Source organism: Phyllostomus discolor, chromosome 7, assembly GCF_004126475.2.
Source record: "Phyllostomus discolor isolate MPI-MPIP mPhyDis1 chromosome 7, mPhyDis1.pri.v3, whole genome shotgun sequence".
Taxonomy (NCBI): domain Eukaryota; kingdom Metazoa; phylum Chordata; class Mammalia; order Chiroptera; family Phyllostomidae; genus Phyllostomus; species Phyllostomus discolor.
The window spans coordinates 114,910,896-114,934,493 of record NC_040909.2 but is presented as its reverse complement, the minus strand read 5'-3'; the positions used below and the strand labels follow the sequence as shown (position 1 = coordinate 114,934,493).

General features: G+C 34.0%; 1 protein-coding gene across 38 annotated transcripts in view; it reads right to left on the bottom strand.

The window, feature by feature from the left end:
* RIMS2 (regulating synaptic membrane exocytosis 2) overlaps nucleotides 1-23,598 on the bottom strand; it is a 463,509-nt gene that overhangs the window by 111,360 nt on the left and 328,551 nt on the right. For 19 of the 38 annotated variants that reach the window (XM_028533552.2, XM_028533553.2, XM_028533554.2 and 16 more), the window contains one exon: nucleotides 17,972-18,072. The exons of the other annotated variants lie outside the window; for them this stretch is intronic. In XM_028533552.2, the coding sequence (XP_028389353.1) occupies nucleotides 17,972-18,072 (101 nt within the window). The remainder of the gene's footprint in view (nucleotides 1-17,971; nucleotides 18,073-23,598) is intronic. 38 annotated transcript variants of the gene reach the window in all.

Below are 23,598 nucleotides of genomic sequence, written 5' to 3'. Positions count from 1 at the left end.
CACAGGTGCACAGAGGCTAGTCTAAGCCTCAGGAATTTTCTAAAACACACATGGCGGCGTTCATTGCACATATCTTTGGCTAAGACCTCTCATATAATCTAGTTTGCTGAGCTAAAATGTTAGATATGCAAAATTTAAGGAAAGATTCCATATACTATAGTTTAATGGATTTTATATAATTTATCACACAATACCTGTTGTTATAGAGGGTGTTATAGAGGGTGTGTGTGTGTGTGTGTGTGTGTGTAAGAGTATTCATGTTTAATTTTCTAACTCTGTATGGGAATAAAAGCTCCTCAAGTTCAGGAGAACATCTTCCTTATCTTTAGGTGGTAAAAGCTCTCTTACCACCTAAAAGTCAGAGATTTAATTTAATTGAAACTCAGGTTTAGCCTTTGAACCAGTAAGATAAGGATAAATCCCATATCAAGGATTATTGTGAGGAGAGAAATGACTCAAAATACCTAAAAGTGTGCTTAGCACACAGCAATGCCTAAAAAGTAGGTTATTAAATAAAGACAGGATGAAAAATTCATAAAAAGAAAAAATGCAAACTAGCTTCAAAATCTCTAGTTTGATGAAGATTCCGCTGCCTATTCCAGGCTTGCATCAGGTGCATTTCTTTGGGTGCTTCTGAGTACCGAAGCAGTTACCTTTGGAATACAGTTCAGGTTTCCATTACAGATAGACACAGGAGCACCAGAATGAGATATATGGAAAGTAAGAAACAATAACAAAAATATTTTTATAAATAAAACTTTAGAACTTATTTTAAATATTTAGAATATGACACCTGCATATATACAATTCACAAAAAGCCCAGAAATCAAAGTAATAAATGACCTAACACTGGAGTTTACTTTTAAAATGGTTCTTTTTTTTTTTGCTTTTCTTAAATGTGTTTTTTGCTTGTCCTAAAATATAATAAACAAAAAGTGAGATAGAAGCAGCTAAATTATTATTATACCAAGGTAATGGGTCATAAATGTAAGTTCATTTATTTAGGAAATTGTTGGTGTTGTCTTGGTACTGCACAATAGACAGTGTTTTAAAGAATTAGCATGTATTAGTTTATACGTGACAGATGAACATGAACGATGTTTATAGTTCTCTTTAATTGAAAAAAAGAAAGATTTATTGCATAGGATTACATGATCCCAGCTGAAAAATTGTGCTCTGATTGGAGGTCATTAAAATCTTGTAAGAGAGTGAGGAAGCTCTTCCCGACAACATTTTGATGTTTTGTCCATTACTATTAAGCAGATCATGAACTAGAAAAATTTACAGGAAATTATTCTTCAGGATGTTCCAGACTCTAAGGAGTTTCTAAGTGGCTGGGAAAAGTTAATGTTCTCCCTATTTACCTAACATTAGTGGAAAGTATCAGCCTATCTGCAAAGCTCTACTGAAAGTTTTAATTAGTTTTAGAATAATATTCCTGAGAAAAAAAGTATATTCAAATTTCTAAAATAAAATTTTTATTTTCTCCAGTATACTCATTTAAAATTTTTAATGAGGCTATTACCTGGTGACTTCTTTACAGCATCTCAGGTTGGTTGAGCTTTCTCAGACAAAACATGTGGGTGGAATTATAAGAGTTCCCTGAAGCATTTCTAGTCTTCAGTTTAATAAATCTCACCAGAACACTGTAGTTGGCTGTCTACAGCTCTAGTTCAAGAATTGATTATTGTAAAATACTGGACAGTTAAGAAAGTCCAGGTTTGAAGAAAAACAAGTTTTATATCATCAAGAAGACTTGTAGGATTATTCATATCATATTCAGAGAGAAAACACAATGAACAGATCAAAAGAAGGGGAAAAAATTGGGGCAAACATAATCTTCGGAAGAGAAAGGAGAGGCTGAAGTTCTGGGCAGGGCTTATACCAGCTCAGGGGCGGTACACAGAGGAGGTAGGAACAGAGCAGAGGGAGTCTTGGTGCTGCAGTCAGTTAAAGAAATCCTGTGAACGAGATGTTCTCCTCCTTTTGACACCCCACTTTTATTGCATATCATAATTTAAGAGAAGAGCTGTTGTCTGTTGACAGCCACACCATTGTAGATAATCTCTCTGATGAATTACTTCTAGATAATTTTCTTCTCTGTCTTAGCCAAGGCTCTTCTCAGTGTCTGATCTGAATGCTGCACTGTGCAAAAATCTGTTGGTCAGAGATAATTGTGTTTAGATAGGTCTCCTAATGAGGGTATTGTGGGGTAAGGTCTCTGCTTGGGAGAGAGAAGACAGGAAAGGCCACAGAATATTGAGAGCTAACTTAAGGTTTAGCCTTATAAACAATATTCTTCGAATGAAGTCCCAGCTAGAAAAATCTTAATTCCTTCCAGGAGAATTAATCACTACCTTGAGTGTTCCTAAACTAATTTATTCATGTCTTTCTTATAGTCTTATCATATATCTTCCTCCTATCTGTCTATCCATCCATCTTCTACCATCCATCCTGCTAGATTATAAACTCCCTGAGGATAATTGTTGTCTTACTTATTTTATATTCCCATTATCTAGATCAGTGTCTGGCACGTAGTAGGAACTCAATAAAAATGAACAGCATGCTTATTTTACCTGGGCTATATACTGGAGTATTATCTCCAGTATTAAGTATCAAATAAGAGCATAAATCACTGTGGTGGTAGCTGAACAAAGTTTAGTCACCTAACTCTTTCATTCCCCATGGGGGTATAGTCAGTGGTGTGCTAGTATTTGTTTAACAACCAGCTATCCAAGGGGGAAAAGTTCAAATTTATAGTTTGCTGATTTCTGAGGAATAAATACTCCATCACGGCTGGTTTCAAGTTACCAAGTGGTCACTGAACAGAGTTGATGCACGCCACCAGGAGAGGGGTTTAGAAATACATGCACTGTTTATAGGACTCACCCAGACTCCTAAGGACATGATGAGTAGAAGACAATAATATATCATATCTGTAAATTAGTCATCCAGCAAAATCTTGTGAAAGGTGAACTAGCAAGAACAGCTTAAGGAAAAACCCACAATTGCAGAAAGGGTAGACATTAGCCTAGAGGCCAACAGTTTTGTCTCTTGGTCTGAAGGAAATTTATAAGGTTAATTATTTTTCCTGGGGAATTTGTAGAGGAAGAATTCTTACTAGTAATCAATTACGACTTTCCCAAAGTCTTGGCTCAGTGGGAACTCTATGGCTACTGTTAATAAGCTCTCCTTGAGAAATGTCACCTTTTATTTATTCCCATTGATTTCTCAGAATTTTCAGAGATGGAAATGTGAGTTTTGCAATGAAATCCCAGGCTTAGAGATCTAGCTCACACTTTTGCCTTTAACAAATGCATTTACCACTTTCCTCATCAGAACCCGTAACTTTTCACTTATTCTATTATTTACTGCAACTGTTCTCAAAAACAAACAAAAAACAAAAATAATATCCTAAATTACTAGACAGTGTCTTTTTAGTTTTCTCCTTTCTTGATTTTGCTAGTACCTCTAATGCTGCCAAAGCCCTCTCTCTTCCTGCAACTTTCCCACGATGGCTTCTCAGGTACCGCCATTCACGGTTCTCCCCTGTCCCCCTGACTACCCCTCTTAATCTCCTTTGCTGGCATCCCTTCCTCTAACTTGATTTTCAATTATATTTTCCAAAGATTTTAATCTTTAGTCCTCTTTTCTTTTCACTATACAAATTCCCCCAGGGGGATCTAATCCATCATTTATCCATTTAAACTACCACGTAATGACAAATAAATCCTTATCTTTCACCCTCCCCATCTCCCAAGCTTCAGATCTGTATTTACAGATTCTAACTGGACATCTCCCATAAGTTATTTGTGCATCAAATGTAAAGTGGCCAAAACCAAATTTATTCTTTCCACCTCTGGCTAGCTGTTTTTATATTGCCTGTGTTCCCGCATTATTTAACAGGCTCCATATGCAAGTAAAACCTGGAAAATCTGTGAGTTCTCTTTGACTTCCCCTCCAGTATTCTATACTCTACTCAGTTCAGAAATATTGCACACTCATTTTATGGAAACAAATATCTTAATTTTTAGCTATCTGAGACTGTTGAGTGGGTTCTTGGTCTTTTATGCCGGTAACCAGAGTCTACTACACTTACTTATTTGTCACAGTTGCTTCTGAATGCCTACTAATATTCTTTCTCTCTGTTTACTCTTCACACACACACAAAAAATACAGATTTATTTTGGTGGTTTAACAAACAACAACAACAAAACAAAATCATTTCAGGATCTCTTGTGTAACTAGAGTGATCATCTGACTCTAGTCTGGCCTCTGAGATATAAGCAGACACCTAGGGGAGGGGCTTGGAGAGAGCAATTACATTTCTGAGTACAGAGGGCTGACTCATCGGGTATGGCCATTTGTCTTTCCCTCTGGGCTTTTCTTTGGTGTTGGGATCTAAACCTGAGCTCAGGGCTGCAGGAATCATTCTGTGACGATGGGGATGAATGTCTTACTCTAACAACAAGGAGCAGGAACACACACTCTAGAAACAGGGAGTAGTACCAGCTGAGGCTGCTGTTTATACCCCTTGTTTGTGAAAATAGGATATTTATTCAGATAATTTTGTAGGGTTTTTTTTGTTGCGAATATCTGAATGTAAACCTGAATGATATGCCACTCATTCTGTTCTGTGTCGGAAAAATATTTTCTGTCTTTGTGGTATAAAGGAACATTCTTAGTAATACTGTTGAAAAACACAATATAGACACCTAATTTTAATGATAAGAGGCAGTACATCATAACGACCATGGAATAGAGAGTTGAAAGACATAAATGTGTAACTGCTCTCCCACTTACGGGAAGCTATGTACTCTTGGTCGAGTCTCTTCTCTGAGCCTAGTGTAAGTTCTCAATGAGATCACAGGTCTTGAGACATAGTAAATATTTATCACGATAACAGTTAGGCATAGTCCGTGATAAAACGAGAGCAGCTCTAGATTGTGAGACTCAATTTTCCTCATCATTTGGCTATAATCTAACACATTTCATCTTGACTTAAAAAAAGCTATGAAAACCTTGTAAGTTCCTAATTCCTTATTCCATTTAAAGAATAAGTCATTGTTTTTTGATATCAGATTGACTGATTTACTTAAGGTGGGATAATACCAAACCTAACTTGGAAATTTTTTGTTCTTAAAGCTGTTAACCTACATTAGGTTTTAGAATTATATTTATAGTTGGCATCAAGAAAAGTTAAACCAAGGAATGTAACAATCCATGACCATAACACTAATAATGATTAAAAGCTCAATCATTTTTATAGTTTACAAACAACTTTCAAATATTTTCTATATCATTTTTCCCAATATCTAAGACAACTGTTATCTTTAAATTTACAGATAACATGTATTAACACTCAGACATTTATTAATTTAGATGTATCCACATAACTTGAATAATTTTTTTCTTTTTCAATAGCTTTAGTATTAGATTCATTTTTTAAAATTTATTTAATTTTTAATTTTTAAATTACAGTTTACTTTCACTATTATTTTATATTGATTTTGGGTGTTAGATTCATTTTTATGCCCTTAATTACTCCTGAAATCTCTGCCTTAGTCAAGAAGTGTTCTCGACGTTGGTTCTTCTCAGATCCTTTGTACTAATTAGTGCTTCATTCTGATATATATAACATTTCATTCACATCCAAGCTCAGCAAGAATAGAACAGACTGTCTCTTGCTAGTCCGAACCAATGAGCCCTTCATTTTTCCAGAAGATAGGAGTCACTGTTAAAACAATTACACCCTTATTATGACTAAAAGCTTCCTTAACCCCTCAAATTAGAAACCTGTAAAATCTACCTAGAATTAAGAAATATCATAAAGAAACTCTCCTTACCCATAAGAATTCCTCATACTTGGTCTTTTATAAATACCTTTAAATACTATGTGGCTTATCATATGATTTTTGTATTTTGAGAATATTTATATCTTTTATTAGGATATAGGGCAGAGACTTCACAGATACTGAATGACAAGCTATCATTCCAAAAGTAGACTCCAGGCCCTGGGAATCTGAAGCAGGTAAAAACACAACAAAGATTAACGGGTTGGGAATATAAAGTGGGGCTCCCTTTCAAATATTAATGCTTTAGAAAATAATAGAGTAACTCAAGGTACTCTATTACCAGTGCTGAAAAACTAGAAAGGGCCTGCGAGTTACAACGACCCATCAAATTTAGGACAGGGCAGACATCTGGACGACGCCCACTACTGTCATTTCTTGTGGGAGAAGAGAGAGCAGCATCAACTGGGTTTGCATTAAAACCATTTGGGATGGAGCCAACAGTCAAAACACGGCAAGGAATAACAATTAGGTCTTGTTTGGACCACAGCAATAGCCTCTAAATGGGACTCCTGGTCTTTAATCTCCATTTCAAATGCATCTTAAGTACACCATTAAAGTTATCTTTTGAAAGCACAAATTTAGTCATATTGGTGACTTCTTTAAAGCCCAGGAGTGTAAAAAGGAACATTCTAGATTTTTAACTGAGAGATTTAAAGCCCTCCGCAATCCTGTCTCAGCCAACTTCGCATTGTTATCTCCTAGTAAGTATCTCAGCTTGTTCTACATTTCCATTCTAAAGAACCACTAGCTAGCTGTTCCTTAAACATGGCTTGTGCTCATATGCTTCTATAACTTTGCTTAAGATCTCCCTCCCCTCTGCCTGACCTTTCCTTTGCCTCATGCATTATTCTACAATGCATTCGCAGATTTCTCCAAGCAAAAAGAATACTTCCCTTGTTACTCTTCCTTTGCAGCATTTGCTTTTATTATATCACTAACACAGGCTATTTTGTATGAGCACTGATTACGTATGTGTCTTCCTGATTTGATTATGAATTCCTGAGCTGAAAGAATTATCACTCCCTCCTTCCTTTCTTTTCATCCTCTCTTTTTTCCATTTCAACCTCCCTTCTTTATTACTTCTTCATTCACTCAGTCCTTTGTTGTATTGTTATTCATTTGATAGTTTCTCTGGCATTTTTTTCTTTTAATGTTCAGAACCAGAATTCAGAATTAATAGTTGATCAGCTGCAGAGACACCCCAGCTATGCGGTTCTGAGTTGTAGCAAAGGGAAAATTACTAAATGTCCCCTGAGGTTACAAACTGTGTTCAGATATACAAAAGAGGACTCATGTAACCACCCTTTAAAAAAAAAAAGCCAAAGAATGTTATCTGATGCTGAAGCTTACCTTTCATTATTTGCTCATCACTAAGTCATTAAAAAAATCACAGTATTTTACAGGTGAAAGTGACATCCTTATTGGCTTCCCCATTTTATAGATGAGAAAACTGGGAGTCAGGTAAGTGAATTGACTAAACTTATACAAATTGTTAATATAAAAGTCTACTTTGTTTCATTTAAATAATTTTTGTGAGTTATAATTTCACTTTTAATGGGCTACTAGGCAAGCATGTTCCTAAGTAGAACCTAAATAATTTCTTTTAAAAATATTCACATATTGCCCTGGCTGGTGTGGCTCAGTAGATTGAGTAACAGCCTGCAAACCAAAGGGTTGCTGGTTCAATTCCCTGTCAGGGCACATGCCTGGGTTGCAGGCAGGTCCCCAGTGGGAGGCATGCGAGAGCCAACCACACATTGGTGTTTCTCTCCCTCCCTTCCCCCTCTCTAAAAATAAATAAACAAAATATTCATATGTTGTTTTTTCTTTAAATGTAAACTTTAAAATAAAGATTTTATTTCTTTTTTGGAATTTCAAAAATTCTGTCTAAAATGACATGTATAATCGGAATATAAAAATAGCATGAAAATAACACAAGCTGGATAGATTTTAAACAAAACTTTAAAATGATAAAAATACAGTATTATATAAACTAACTTGAATAATAAGGTGTTAACATTATGTCCTATTGAATTAACCCTTTTATATTCAATTTAAAATTCAGGTAATCTTTTATTTACTTAGTTTTGGGGTAGGGACAAAATGAAAATGAGCTTAAAATAAGAAGTAACATGTTCTTACATGACTGGACCCCTGCAGACTTAGCCTGGCTGTGCGCATTCTTGGTCATGAAAATGACCTGAAAAGGCCATTTCATAGCCATTTTCTTTGTTACTCAGGACGCTGTATTGAACTAGTGCGTTTTGGTTTGTCCATCAGAATGGAATTCTGCTGTCAGTTTTTTTTTATTACTCCTATCTCATACGTTACAGTAAATAATAAACATGACTATCATTACTGGGTGCTCCCGTGTGCCAGGCTAAGTTCCATACCCTTTTACAACAATATTTCTACCTCCTGAAGTTATCACCAACCAAAAGTTCCTTTTTTTATATGAGATCTATTTCAAGGTTAGCTATATTATTTCCAGACTGAAGTATTATTTTACAATCTCCAAAACTGATGAAATGGGAATTATCCAAATCCCATGTTTAGAAAAACATTAGTAAATTTATTTTGCTAATAGATGATATCTGTAATCTTTCTAGTTGAAGAACAATCACAACAAATTTTTGTGCTCATGAACAAAGCTGTCACATAATGAAAGTATGGATATGTTCAAATTATAATTAGCCCAATTAAACAGAAATTATTGATGGAGATGGCTCCACACTGTCCTAGTTACATAATTGGGCTAACTGACTCAAGGTTTTGACTTGTGATGATTCAAACTTAGCTATCAATTATTTCATGAGAGCAACAGCAAAAATATTATGAACACAAATTTATTCTCTAAATCATAATTATCATGCCATAAGTTAATTTTAAAATGTGCCGATTCAATCATTTGTAAGAATACATCCAGTTGGGAGTCTGACACTGATCAGACATTTCGGAATTGATGAATAAAAAACAGTATTAGATGAAGGAAATGAAACACAGAAAATCTAGTGCAAATCTAATTTTAAAGAGTAAACTATGAGATTAAACAATTTTCTTAATTAATGTTGAGGCTGCCTAAAATCCAAGTATTAACAGTAATTTTTTCCAAAGCAGCCTTCAAAATACCATGTATCAGTGCAGCACTTTATATATTACAGGGTTCCCTCAATTTGTACTCAGAAAAAGTCGGGCTGTAAAGAACTACTGGGCAATTTACACAAAGTTTTACCATCTAAGTTGTAGAATCAAAATTAGAATCCAAATCTTTTGATTATTTCTCAGTATTCTATTACAATTAACTCCAGACAGAAACCAATAATCACATGCCCACTAGGAAATCTGCAATAACCCACCCATGCTTTCCCCTACAGTTTACATCTTGTTCTTATCTTGGTACGAAATGCTTAATATTCGCCTGCTCTAAAACCTCTCCCAAACATCTGTCCCACCACCCTGCCATTCCAACACTGCTGTTCATGCTCATTTACACACACAAATGCACTGAGTGCTTATTGTAGCTCAGGCAAAATGCTTGCCACTGGAGTGACTACAAAGATATAAAATATAAAATAAAATATAGTCCCCATTCTCGAGGAGTACATACTTGAATACAAAAGAAATAAGTAAATAATCACTATATAAGACAGAATATATGTATTTTAGTAGGTGATAAATGCCCTAGGTTCAGAAAGTCTGTAAGTTTTCACAATCCCAATGCTTTGAATATTCATATATTTGTACTTTTTATGTCTATACTTAACCCTTTTATATTATATGAAATCTGAGTTGGAAAGAGTTCTTCTGCCCTATTTATCACATTTATTCCTTCCTTATTTCCCACATCCTCCCTGATTCTACAGAGCAAGATCCCACTCCCCTGGGTGACCAATGTACTTCACCCCATGTATCCCCTGTAGGGTATTCTAGTTGTTAGCAAGCCAGTACCTCTGGATGCTTGATGAAAGCAAAGATGAATGCATACATCCCCTTTTTGCTGGAGGTAAAATAAAATGTCTCTTCTTGTGTTCTCAGGCAATAGACAGGCAGAAATGGCTGCTTCCAGCCATAGAAGCTATTGTCTATTGACTGGCCCTTTAGCAGCAGGTGGCTGAATGCAACTTTAAAATTCTTTCTTTAGTCAACTCTTAGTAACATATTTACTAAAAGCAGCCATTTTACACCTTTAAAGAGGTAATTAAGGTAAAACTAGGTCATGTGCATGGGCTTTAATCCAGTATGGCTGGTGTCCTTATAAGAAGAGGAAGTTTGGACACAGACACGCACGGAGGGATGACCATATGAGGACAAAGCCAGAAGGTGGTCATCTGTAAGCCAAAGAAAGAGGTCTGGAAAGAAACCAAACCAGCCAACACTTTGATCTTGGACCTCTAGCCTCCACAGCTATGAGAAAATAAATTTCTGTTGTTTTAGCTAGGCTGTGGTATTTTGTATGGCAGCCCAAGCAAATTAACATGAAATGTTAAGGGGAAAAAAACCCCCTAAAATTAGAAACTTTTACGTTCACAAAACAAGGTATATGGAATGGACAAAAAGGTATATGGTATATGGACAAAAAAGGAAATGAACAGTTTGCTTCTGTCAGCTAGAATATGGAGGAAAGAAACTCGCCCTTGGCTCAGAGCGCTAGGGTATGTGTGCATGTGTGCGCGTGTGTGTGTGAGGTGTAGGTAAATTATGTGTAAATACAATTTTATCTATTTTTAAATTAAAGTTTAAATACTACCAGTTGCTAGGGAGTAAAAATGGTAAGAATAATAATTTGGGGAAGATAAAAACTTGACTAAACTAATAAAAATAAGACAACCCAAATAAATTTTTAGACTTTTAAAATTATCATTAATTTTTACGCTTTTCTTCTCTTTCTCTTCTCTTATTTTTATATTACCTTAAATATATATTTATATACATGTAGTAGATTGTTGATGGAAACAAATATAGACCTGAACCCCCAAGAACTTTGGTAATAACTGGTTACCTGTTGGAAACAATTTAGCAATTTTTGTTTTTCTCCTTTCCCAACATCATCATCATCATCACCATTATCATATTACAGCTACCATTTAATTATTCCTTATTATATTCCAAAGTCTGCTTAACAGTAATACATATATATATATATATAAATAGATTTAACTTTGAAAACAATCCTATGAAGTACTATTATTAGCATATCCTACAGAATAAGAAACCTAGGCATAAATGTGTTAATTAACCTGCCCAAGGTCATACAAATAGCTACAGAGGTTAAGATTTGAACACAGGCAGTTTGGTTCTGGAGTCCATGCTTTTAATACTATTCTTTAGTCCAAATTTAATTGTAATCACTAAAAATAAATGGAAGCCTGATTAACAAAACTGCCTCTATCTCTATGATTGTCATCCAGACTTCAGAGGTTGTGCTGTGCATGCGGCTGCTGCTATGGTTTCTGTAATGCAGCAAGAAGTTATACTTGCAACAGATACTTCTCCCTTGACGTACTGACTATCCCCTCCTTCACTTATCTCAAAGATAAATCAAGAAATTATATAAATACATATGGAAAAATTTTAGTTACTTTTAAATTCTAGTTTTGTGAATTTTAGTGTAATATAAATGAGAAATCTACCTTCACAAACATGAATAAGGAAAACCTTAGAAGAAAGAAAATAAGATATAAAGTATTTTAAAATATGACTGTATCTAGTGTCTTTTTCATTTCAATCTATGACTCACTTTTAATTAGGCAATACAGCCATTTATAGATTGTGTAGATGGGACTAAAGATTTTTAAATCAGGCCTTGATAAAGATTACCACTAATATCTCTTGCACTTCGAGGGCTATATTGTATGTTGCTGCTCTTACTTAATAGTTTCATTATCTAGATTTTAAAATCTAGTTTTATTTCTTGTCATAAATACACTTGGTCAAGGAACGATCTTGGAATGATGTAAAAAAATACACAGCAGGTGAGTACTTCAAGGCTTGAAGGCTGGTTGGTTTAGATAAGCGGCCAGACAGTCCGGCAGAGTGTGGCCTCGTCTGTGGCCAGGACACGATCTGCAGTGTGCGATACTTGGCCAGAACATGTCCTTGCACGGTGGAGGAGAGGTGGGCTATGCAGAGGTGGTATCAGCACCTAGGAATCAGCATACCTTCTCAGAGCCCTGTAGGCTAAATCTGGCAGTAAAAATGCTTCTGGGTGATGTAACTAGTCTTTTTTTTTTCCTCCCTGTGCTCCCATATCAGCAATTTCACAAAATTTCTCTTGAGATTTTGCGACAGAACGTGAAGCTATCTGATTGCAGGGTTATGTAGAAATGAGCACAAGAACAGAAAAATTTTACAAAGTATAATTGAAGTTTAGAGGAATGGTGTGTTTCATTGAAGAAATCCAGGTGCAGCCACTAGAATTCTCTCTGGTATTTTCATCAATACGATTGACTGGTAATATTTCTTGATTTGGTTTGGGATGAAAACTATGAGCAGATGATCTTAATTCCAATGTTTTTTAAATGAAACCTTTCTGCTGGACATCTGGCCAGATTAAGTCTAGCAGGAATTTTTTTGAAAATCTGAATCTTACTTCTGTTCATGAAACAGTACACTGCCTATACCAAGAAAGGATGCTTCATTACTTCTGTGGGACATCTTAACCTACTCCTGGAGGACCTTGCAGGTTAGACATCGGATTACTGAGATGGCGCCTGTTAGAATTCTCCAGTTCTATTCTTCAAATGCTTCCATCTGACACTGGCACAAAGGTATGTTTCATGTGAACAGCGACTTCTCTTGGTGGCATGGGAGCGGATGCAGCAGCAGCTCTCCCTGCAGTGGGCCCTGGGCCTAGCTCAATGGCAATGTTCCTGGGAGGTGTTACATGCTACCTGCAACTCAGCTGCTCTGCTTAGGCAAAGCTGTTTTCCCCAATGTTTTACTTCAATTGCCACTGTAAAATTATAGCATATCTTTCATTTCTTCACTTCTATAAATACCGGTGTTTTCATGTATCTTAGTAATTTGTACAAGGCCACCTAATCTACATTTTAAAATTTCCTTTTTATAAATTTAATATTTCAGGTTTCAGGTCTGTTTATGTCACCACTATAAAGGAGCATTTCTTTTTAAATACCCATCCCCATATACATGCCTGCTAATGATTTCCCCAAGGGCTGGGCATGTTTAATGTCAACCTCAATAAGATAATTGCTTAATTTTAGTAATTTAGTTTGTAATTTCTCACACACACTGTGTTCCAGTCTCCTTTTATTTTTTAAATCTCCATATCCCTTGAAGATTCACAAATTCTCTCCCCCTAAATTTGATTTTTCCTTTTAGATCTGTGTTGCTTGAATCTTTTTGAGAATAAAGGAAACATTCAATAATAGTTAGGTTACACTAAAATCCTTTTCATTAGCTTAATGATTTCTTTACCATTTCTTTTTGACCTAATCATATTCATTGCTGGTACCTATTTGCTGGTACCTATTATAAAATAATAACAATAATAATAATAAACTACTATTGAGCATTCTACTAATTTCATCCTAATCATCGCCCTATGAAATAGATCTCAAAGCCTTGTTCAGTGCATAAACTGAGAGTAAGGTTGACCCATCCAAAGTCACCCGGTGACGTCTGCCTGACTCCAAGCTGTGTTCTCATCTACTGCGTTATGCTCATGTGCTGCTGCCACATTTTGATGACACTGGAGCCTTCAAGTTCTCTTGACCGACACACATCATGCTTGTGAATGGCCACTGTGAATGAGCTGCAACCTGTCTCCTCTCCACTCTTCTGGTGTCCCTGTTGCCTGTGTCTTAAAAGTCAATTTAAAGCACTTAAGTTTGGCATTGAATGGGTATTCTCAATGTTGAATACATTAAGGTCTAATAAAGGAAACAGCTTAGTTAACAGTGGCTATCTACTTGACAAAAATACTTTGTCTTTAGCTGTTTGAATTTTTAAAATATTGATATGGCCTACAATTCAATCACATGAGTTTTATTTCTATTTACAGGGCTTAAAAAGGACACTATTGGTGTGTTGTGTTATTCACATTTTAATGTAAATTAGTTTGATTGCTTTCTTTCTAATGTCTCTTTGAAATTGGCCAATAGGTCCTTAAAAGACAAAAGCCTGGGTGGGAAGGTGACTGCCTAGGAACAAGCCTGCTGATGAATGGAGATAAACTCTTTTCCTTCCTTTTGTTATGTTGCCCTCTGGCCCCCAGCACTAACTCAGTCTATTAGATTATGGGTTAAAGGAATTAGTGTGGGTTTATGGTCCACATTTGAAAAGTTTTGCGCAATTTATGGGCTATATTAATTATAGAGAGGTAAATAAGAACATAGAAAATTATAAGTGATATAATGGGATAAGATACTGTTGTGATGATTCTGTAGAAACATTACTGGCATTTTCCAAAGGACATGGTTTCTACAGAGAACTAACTTTTGAGTTCCAAATAAATACCGTATCAATGAACCGTATAGCATTCTCTGTTGAAATATTATGGACTATCCTTTTAAAAATATATTCTGGGATCATTTAAAAATATTAAATATGACTAATTAAAAATTAAAATCATATTTCAATAAAATTACCAATTTTTCATATTAATTTTCAGACATACTATCTACACTGATTTTCAATTATTGCTCATTCTATTAATAAAATATTATATTACTCCCAGAAAGATAGTTGGTCTATGACGAATTATAATTTGATCTGTTAAATTTAATAAATATATCACACTTTTCGGAACCAATGAAGAGCAGAGAATATTTATCTTATAGAAAAAATAAAAGTTCATCTTTAAGCTTCTGCCAAGAGTAGGATAGTAGAATGACACTTAACTGGGAGAGGGAGCATACCAACAGACATGAAGGGTGCACTGGCTACACAGTTAAACTATTTTGAGGGAAAAAAGCCATGAAATTACCCACTGATTAAAAAGAAATCACATCACATGCCTTTTACTGCTTTTATTAAATGTAAGCTCTCTGCTTTTAAATTTCCTAATATATTTAAAATATTCTTAGAAAGACAGTAACAACAGGAATTTCTCTACAGATGCTCTCAAAGTGAGTTACTAAAAAGATTTTTTTCAAACTAGCAAGAATCATTTACAAGCTGTCAGTGCAGAAGGCTTGAAAAATTCAGGGAGGCAATGCCATTTAAAATGTGGAATGTGCTGTTAAAAAAGAGCTTCACTAATACTCGATTACATTATATCAAAGCTGCTTAATAGCTTCACTGGAATTTCAGGAAAATATGTCTGAGGCTTTGCATATAATCTCAAACATTTCAAATTTGAAAACCAGACTTGCTGCAAATATTACCTTCCATGACTTAGTCACTATGTAAATTTGGATAAATTACATAAATTTTCTATATCTATGTTCCCTTATCTGTTAAATGATTTTTTTCAAGAATCAGATCTAATGTACCAATGTACATTGGTCAATAGCAAGATTTTAATTGACATATTATCAAAATAAGGAAGAAAAGAATGGAAATATAAGCTAAGTATTACTAATTAAAAAGACAGTGCTGTTGAAAATTTTAATTGAAGGAACTGTTGGTATGGAAGTTAATCACACACACACACACACACACCCTGCTTGATGAGAAAACCTCTATAATTTTCTCTTTGATCTTATGCTTTGAAATTATGCTTTGAAAGCATAATTTCAGCAAGAGAAAACAAAATGGTAAGTATTTGACAGTCAGATGATAGGATTTGTTAGAAACTATGAGAGGCCTGGTAAAGGTGCCAGATTTTCCGTTCTCAAAACAAGTCTCCATTTTTTAACAACATCATTCACGACTGGCTTCCAGTTAAAACCCTAATAGAGGAAGGCAACTCATTCAGTTACCCAGAAGTAAATTTTACAAGCTGCTCACCTTTGAGCAGTAGTTCTTAAACCTTAGTGGACATCAGAATCACCGGGTAGACCTGTTAAAACTACAGAAACACCACCCCAGAGTTTTGTTTAAGTAGATCTAGAAGGAACCAGAGAATTACATTCCCAAAGTCCTCAGGTGATGTTTATGCTACTGGAAAGCCATTTGAAAACCACTGCCTGAGAGAACGTTTAGGAAATTACATGGCTTAATATAATCAGTCCTTTGCCAAGACTAAAATTTCTTCTAACCTAAAGTAAACGGTATCAAAGTTATAAAAGCCTGAAGCCTCAAGCATTCATTTATATATGAATTGAAATGGAATAAAAACTTTTTTTTCTGAAAAATATTTTGAGTCATGTCTATAGTATTCTTTAGTCAATCCTTCTGCAAGAAATTTCTGTTCTGTATCCACTAGAAGAATCATTGCTATTGCTTCTGAGAAACATTTTTTTATTGTGTGAACTATATAAATCATACGACCAACTCAGTTTCTCCCTCTGCCTTTGCGGCTTGTTAGGAAGCTCACGGTCAAAGTAAATGGCCCACGTTCAGCAGGGGGACAGGGTGCTGCACTATGCACTGTGCTCACAAACTTTACCTTGTTTTGTCCTGACTTCACTTTCCCTTGATACTCATTTTTTTCATTGATATTATTATTGAGGGTATCATATGTATTTTTAAAAATTAGTATCTATATTCCTTCTGAAGTATAGTGGGATATAAATAAGGAAATAAAATGAATTTGTGTTATCTGAAGACATGTTAACAATGTTTTAATATCCTATTTTATGAGGACTCATGCCTTGGTCTTTGGCTCATACAGAGTGAATAAATGAGAGACTAGAGCATAACAGAGGCCGCATAAGATCAGGTCTATCTCTACAGCCCAAGGCAGCAATACCAAAAACAGATGTGGGCATGCACAGATATCATTTCTGACAGCAAGCTCAAAAGGCTAGTGATGGGTCTAAAATATTCTATCGTTACAAAACTTTTCTATAAAATTGACTAAAACTATTTGAAGTTATTCATATTTTTATTTTACAGAAAAATTTCTAGAAGTTCAGAACCTGGTGAGTAAAGGCAAGGCTATGTTTGTCTGTCTGAAACTGACCTCTCTTGGCTTTGGGCCTGTGCCATTTCCAATACGCCGTAAGTCTGTGATGAACAATCCTATGCTCGCTATGTCAGTATTCAGTGTATTTGGGGAAGATACTGGTGGTTTGAAAGATGATGCTGATGTAAGAATCTCCGCTTCCTCTAGGTTATACAGTAGAGAAACTAGAAAGCTGGGCTACTTGTCACATATGCATATCCAGCGTAGCCGGTTATCCTTTACTTAAGTCTTGACTTTATCCAAGGATGGAGTATAATGGAGAGAAATGGGAAGTTTAGTAGGTAAGGATAAAATATACCTAAGACTATAAAAGTCCAAACTGCTTTTCTCTAACACACAGATAAACAGAACACAAATATTACATGATTGCAATGATTAAATTACTAAGTGATAAAGTGAATAATAACTAAATGTTATTAGTAAGGTTTGTGATTTTCATTCTTTCATTAAATCTTAAATAGGTACATTAGAGCAAAGTCTTTTCATGACTTTGGGTATGAATAATATCATGTTATTAAAATGTTTTGAAAATTTAAAGGCAATGAAGAGCAAGAACATTGAAATAATACTTTTTTTCCTATCATGGTAAACCTCATACCTCAACTCATTCCCAAAAAAGCAATTTAAGAAGACTGTTGCTAAAAAAACATTTTGAACTATATACAATAATACCTCATGACTATGTATTTTTGTGTTAATATGTCATTAATACACCAGATTCAGTTAAAATACTATAAAGTCAAAAATTCTATGTATAGGAAAACCATAAAAAGATAATAGTGCTTAAACATTTTGAGGGTGTTAGAGCCTTTATACTTTTCATAAAATGAAAAATTCTAAAAGATTTGTTTTTCAGATTATTTATGAGTTTCATTTCTTTAGCCTCCTATATAATGATTTTTTAAATAAGGCAAATTCTATACCTAAAAGTTGGTAGACAAATGCATTCTAAATTTGAGCATTTCATAATATCACAGGGCCACTGCATTATATGTTCGTGTTTGACTAATCTGCATTCAGCTGAGAATCTACTGGTTTGATATGATTAATTGTTTTACCACTTTTAAAAAGAAAAATGTCTTGCCTTTGAATGGTACTCTTGTTCCAGTCTGGAATCTGATCCGGCTACCTGTTTGTATTTGTTAATTTTCATTTGGCGGTTTCTCTCCTCTATATCCATAGCACCTATCGAGTAGAAAAAAACCCATAAAATTAATGTTCAGTTCTTATTTGTGAGCCCTACTTATAGTCTGTATAAAAGAAGAAATGCTAGACTGTTATATTACTTTCATTCAAGGCAGTACTTACAAATCAATGTATAATTTCTTGATATATTTAAAGTATGCAATTTGGCGAATAAAATCATGATTATTAACTATGTAAAATAATTTTAATCTGAATAAAGTGTAAATGAAATTTAACAAAAGACAACAAATTTTCACTAATATAAAACACTTTCTGGTACATGTAGATAAAGGAGTATGTATTTGACAACACAGAAATTTGACAATGATATTATAAAAACTGTCTTGCAATTCATCAAGACTTGATTTATTTACTGAAGAAAAGTTGTTAAGTTCAAATGGTCTCAAATACAATTTTACAATCGCATTTAGAAACTATTTCATAAAATTAGTCCATGTATTAAAACAGGTTGCCCTAACATACATTTGGATATAGTTTCAAGGCGTTTTCAACTTGAACTTTCTAGAACTGGGATCAAGGAAGAAACACTTAGAATAGTACTACTCAGAAGGTACACAGAGTATTATCAAAGTAATTTCAGAAAAAAAGAAAGGAGGTGATAAAGTGAAATGTAAGCCTATTAAAAATTAAGATTAATGCTCACTATAATAGATGCTACTACAAAACATAATGATTATAGATACCAAGAGAGTCTTTAAAAACTTTGGTTAGAACAGTAACTAAATTCTGTTAGCTAAACTTAGCAAACACAAAAAGTGCTTTAAAAGTATATTTATAATTTTTAAAAAAGATTTTATTTATTTTTAGAGAGAGGAGAAGGGAGGGAGAAAGAGAGGGAGAGGAACATCAATGTGTGGCTGCCTCTTGCATGCCCCCTACTGGGGACCTGGCCTGCAATCCAGGCATGCATGTGCCCTGACTGGGAATCTAACCAGTGACTCTTTGGTTTGCAGGCTGGCACTCAATCCACTGAGCCACACCAGCTAGGGCTACTTATGATTTTTAAATACATTTTACAGGAAAATTCCATTTCTCATAAATAAAAAACAAAATCTCAATTATACACTACAAATCTTCAAACTGGGAAAAATAATCACAGCTTCACAAGCTCCAGTGGACATCTATAGTAAATGTCATGTAAATGCACAAGCACTGAGGTAGGAATGTAAATGTACTCATATATGCTCCTTGCTTAAGACCATAACTTTAAAATCGCAATAATGATATCTGGATAAAATTATGCCCATTTAAAGGCAGGTATTTTAGTATTCATTCTAAAAAATTCATTGTATTAAAGTCTTCATAGTAACAAATATTTAGTGGAAGTCAATTAAATAGTATAAAGAGGAAAGAAAAAGTTTCAAAGAGGAGTAAGAAAATCTTGAATAGAATAATGTATAAAGACCTTACATTTTATGGCCACTAAGTATAACAGCAAATTTAAATCAACGCTTCAATAGCAAGACAATCAGTTCTTTTAAGAGTAACATTGTAATAATAATTTGATTAGTTGATTATGATTATGTCTCCAATTATAAAATGGAGAATATGCATATCATGTTAATAACAACTGAATGACACATAAAATCAAGTGAGTGCCTCCAGGATATGAATGTGAAATATAGTCAAGTCAATATCACACCTATCAGTCGATTAAAATACAAGCTTGGAATTGTTTGTACCTCAAAAGTATTCTCAGGTAAATATGTTTATTTTATCCAAGAGCAAGGGAACAAAAGAGCCATCCTGGCATCAAAAAATCTGTGTACGGAAAGAATCTGAGCTAAATAGAGGGTCTGAGAAGTTTCTTTTAAAAAGTTTCATTTTGATATCATAGTTTGAAAATAGTATTTTAAATACAAATAACACCAATTAACAAAAGTTGAAATGCATTATATGTACATATACACATACACAGACATATAGATCCATACATATACGTACATATATGTGCATTTTCTAAAATTTAGACTGTTTTTAGGAAATCAATCTCTTATGAGGCTACATTAGACCCTTTCTGATTACAGGTACTGTGGGATATATACACTGGCAGGAGTTGGCCAACTTTTTCTGTGAAGGGCAAAATAGTAAATATCCTTGGCTTTAGAGATCATATGGCTTCTGCCAAAACTATGCCACTGTAACATAAAGGTAGCTACGGATACAGACAATTCAGATACAAATGAATGTGGCTATCCTCTAATAAAGCCTTATTTACAAAACAGGCAGTGGGCTGGATTCTGTCTGTGGGCCATAGTTTGCTGATTCCTCAGTTAAAATATGTTGGTTTAATGTTGCTTCGCTGCCCCTCCCCCAAAAGCCTTTATCCTTAATAATGGTCTAGCAATTTTGTGGAATCAAGTTTATGATTTTCCTTCAGAACATCATTTACAATAGATAACTAGGTGGAGGACAGGGTGCTGGTTCTAAAAGTATATTAACCTGCATTTGCTATAAGCAAGTAAAGATGCTTTAAATATGCGATCAACTAAATTCCAATCTCAAACACATCTCTCAACTCCAGACTCAATCATGATCTACAGATGGTCCCTAACTGAAAAAACACTTTGTTAGAGCCTTAACCAATGGAATCTCAAGGTACCACCTTAGTGGATGAATAGGCAACAAATGTGGGTAAGCGTACTTTTAACTTACAACATAAAATTCTCCTATCAGACTAATCCTTAGGGGAGTGACCCAACATGTCTCTCTCCAAAATTACTGTGCTCATATGATGTTTTCCATTCCATTCATTTCCTGTGTTTTATCAACCTGTGTTTTTCTTTAGTCTCATAAAGAAAACACTCCATAAACAGTAATATCTTGCCAAAGAAACTATCCTATTGATAAAGTATCCATCATAAAAAATTCTTCACCAGCAAGTTAATTTTTCTTTGCTGGTCCTTTTTTTCTCATGAAAATAACCTAGAAATAATATTTTCAGTAACATTATTTTGGTTTCAACCAAACTCAGTCTTCTTTTTTCTTTCCCTGAGGAATGAAAAACAATTTAGAGAAATCATTGCAGGTAGAAGAGCTGTTCACTCTCTGGCTGGAGAAAGAAATATGTAATTTCTAAACTTTCAACACCGATGTCCAATGCTGTACTTATATAAAAGGAAAATAAATGAAATTGTTAAAGAGGCAGATTTTTGTTGAATCTTTCAGATTCACACAGCAAATTTGCATATAAAAGGTCCTGAAAATTCTACAATAAAGAATAATGATTTCATCACAGAAATCTAACCCCCTACCTATTATCTGTGAATATCTTGCTATAACAATGTCAAAAATGCATTGTGGGAAACGCTGGCTTCTGGGTTTAGAAGGTAAATTTATCTAAGAATTTCTAAAATTCATATTCTTATATGTAATGACATATTAATGGTTTCATTTGATTTTATAATTTGAGCATGCTAAAAATTAATTTTATGTTCAAAATCAAATTAAATATCAAAATTTTTAAAAATTATAATAAAAAGTCAGTAGGAGGTTAATGCAACAGTCACACTTCTTAAACACATTTGCAATGAAATTTGCATATATTTGTTTCTATTTATTGAGGAGATAATCTATTTAAATGTATTAAACTATAATATTCAAATTGTCTGGCTTCCTAATAAAGCATTTAAATTATACAAGGCTTTGTTTTATCTACTTGAAATATTTTAAGGCAGAAAACAAAAGGAAAAGTAGAATGTAAATGTGCTGAATGAAACGGATAAATATCTCAAAATATTTGTTTTTCTCAAATTGGAAACTCCTGGTGCATTATGTGTCATTTAATTTTGAAAATCCAATATTTTGATACTGATTTAATGCATTTTCTCAAACTATATCACATATTATGTAAGTTATTTATTTTGATATAAGCCATTTAAGAGTTTTACTTGTTTTTAAATCAATAAGCTTAAATTAATCAACGGTTATTCTGAATTAAAAAAACCTACTTAATCTGTCCAGAAAGTTAAGTCATATGTATGATGTTGGTAAGACAATCAAGTTAAAAAATTTAAGTTATAGGGATTTTGTATCCAGACATGTAGTAGAAAATGGCCAGATTAACAAGCAGCAAGCAGTGGTGGCTTAGGTTTTACTATTTATGTGTGTGCTACAGAGACCACTAGTACACCTTCAGAGATTTCTGTAGTACACTTCAAACAGGATTAGCTTAGTTTTCTTTACCAACACACACATCACACACACTTTTGGGGCCCCCAAACTTCTCTGAAGGGGGACACGGATTTGTCAGGAATGTAATTCCTAATGAAGCTGAACAGTAGTGATCAGAGATGATAGGAGTGCCAATTTGGTGATCTTGTGCTTGTAAATGAAATGCTCAACCCTAGGGATTTAAGGATAAAAATCTCTTAAGCCTAATATCAAAGCTCCAAGAAAGAACCCCCAAATTCAGAAAAATATGAGTGAACCTGTAATTACAGTTATCATGGAAGTCGAAGATTATTACTCTTAACTGAAATCCAGAAACTACATCAATTAATACCCCAAACTTTTGTAGCTAATTTAATAATTTTTAAATATCCTCCCATCTCCTCACCCCATTCCTTTCTACCTCTATGTAAATAATTCAGCTTTAGCCTAAAGAAGTCTTCCTTTAACTGGGATAAAAAAATGTATCATGAGGGTTTCTAATGAAAATAATCTGTAATGCCTTTTCCTTTGATTATTTATACCTTCAAAAACTAAGATATGTCTCTAAACAATTTTGAGATTAGAAAACAAATTTATATTCTTATATTTAAAAAATACATCAATAACTTGTGAAATGATCATTACACATTAGCATTTAATAACTGAATTATGAATTTTAACCCTTTAAAGGGTATGTGTTAAATTTGTTTTCTAGTTAAATTTAAGAATTAAAGGCATTTGTGCAATATTAAATTTTAATTAATAGTGAAGGACTTCTGCCTTGGTCATGCAGCTCACTTGGCTAGAGAGTTGTCCCCAGGTGCCAAGCTTGAAGGGTCAATCCCAGATCAGGGCACGTATAAGAGTCAACCAACAAATGTATAAAGAAGTGGAACAACAAATTGATGTTTCTCACTCTCTCTTTTCCTCTCTCTTTAAAATCAATCAATAAAAAAATAGTGAAGGGTTTTCAACAGAAACTTTTCTACTGAACTATCCAAACAATTGATAACAATATAAAGTATAGCTTTAAGAAATCTAATTGATTTTCATAAAATATATACATATAAATGTAATCTGCACATTAAACAAAAAATTATCAACAATATTTTTCTGACTGAAGCTACAAAAGTATATTACTTATGTAGTAGAAACATTTTATAAATTAACTATTTTTTGCCAAACTATTGAGAGGAAAATATTACATTTGATAACTATCCTATTGAATCTTAGAAAACAAATTTTTCTTTGAAGAAAATACAAACAATGTGGAAGAAGGACAAAACAAAATAAGATTCCAGACAATAATAATGAGACTGACCGAAATCACATATCCCAAACAAAGTTAAAAGG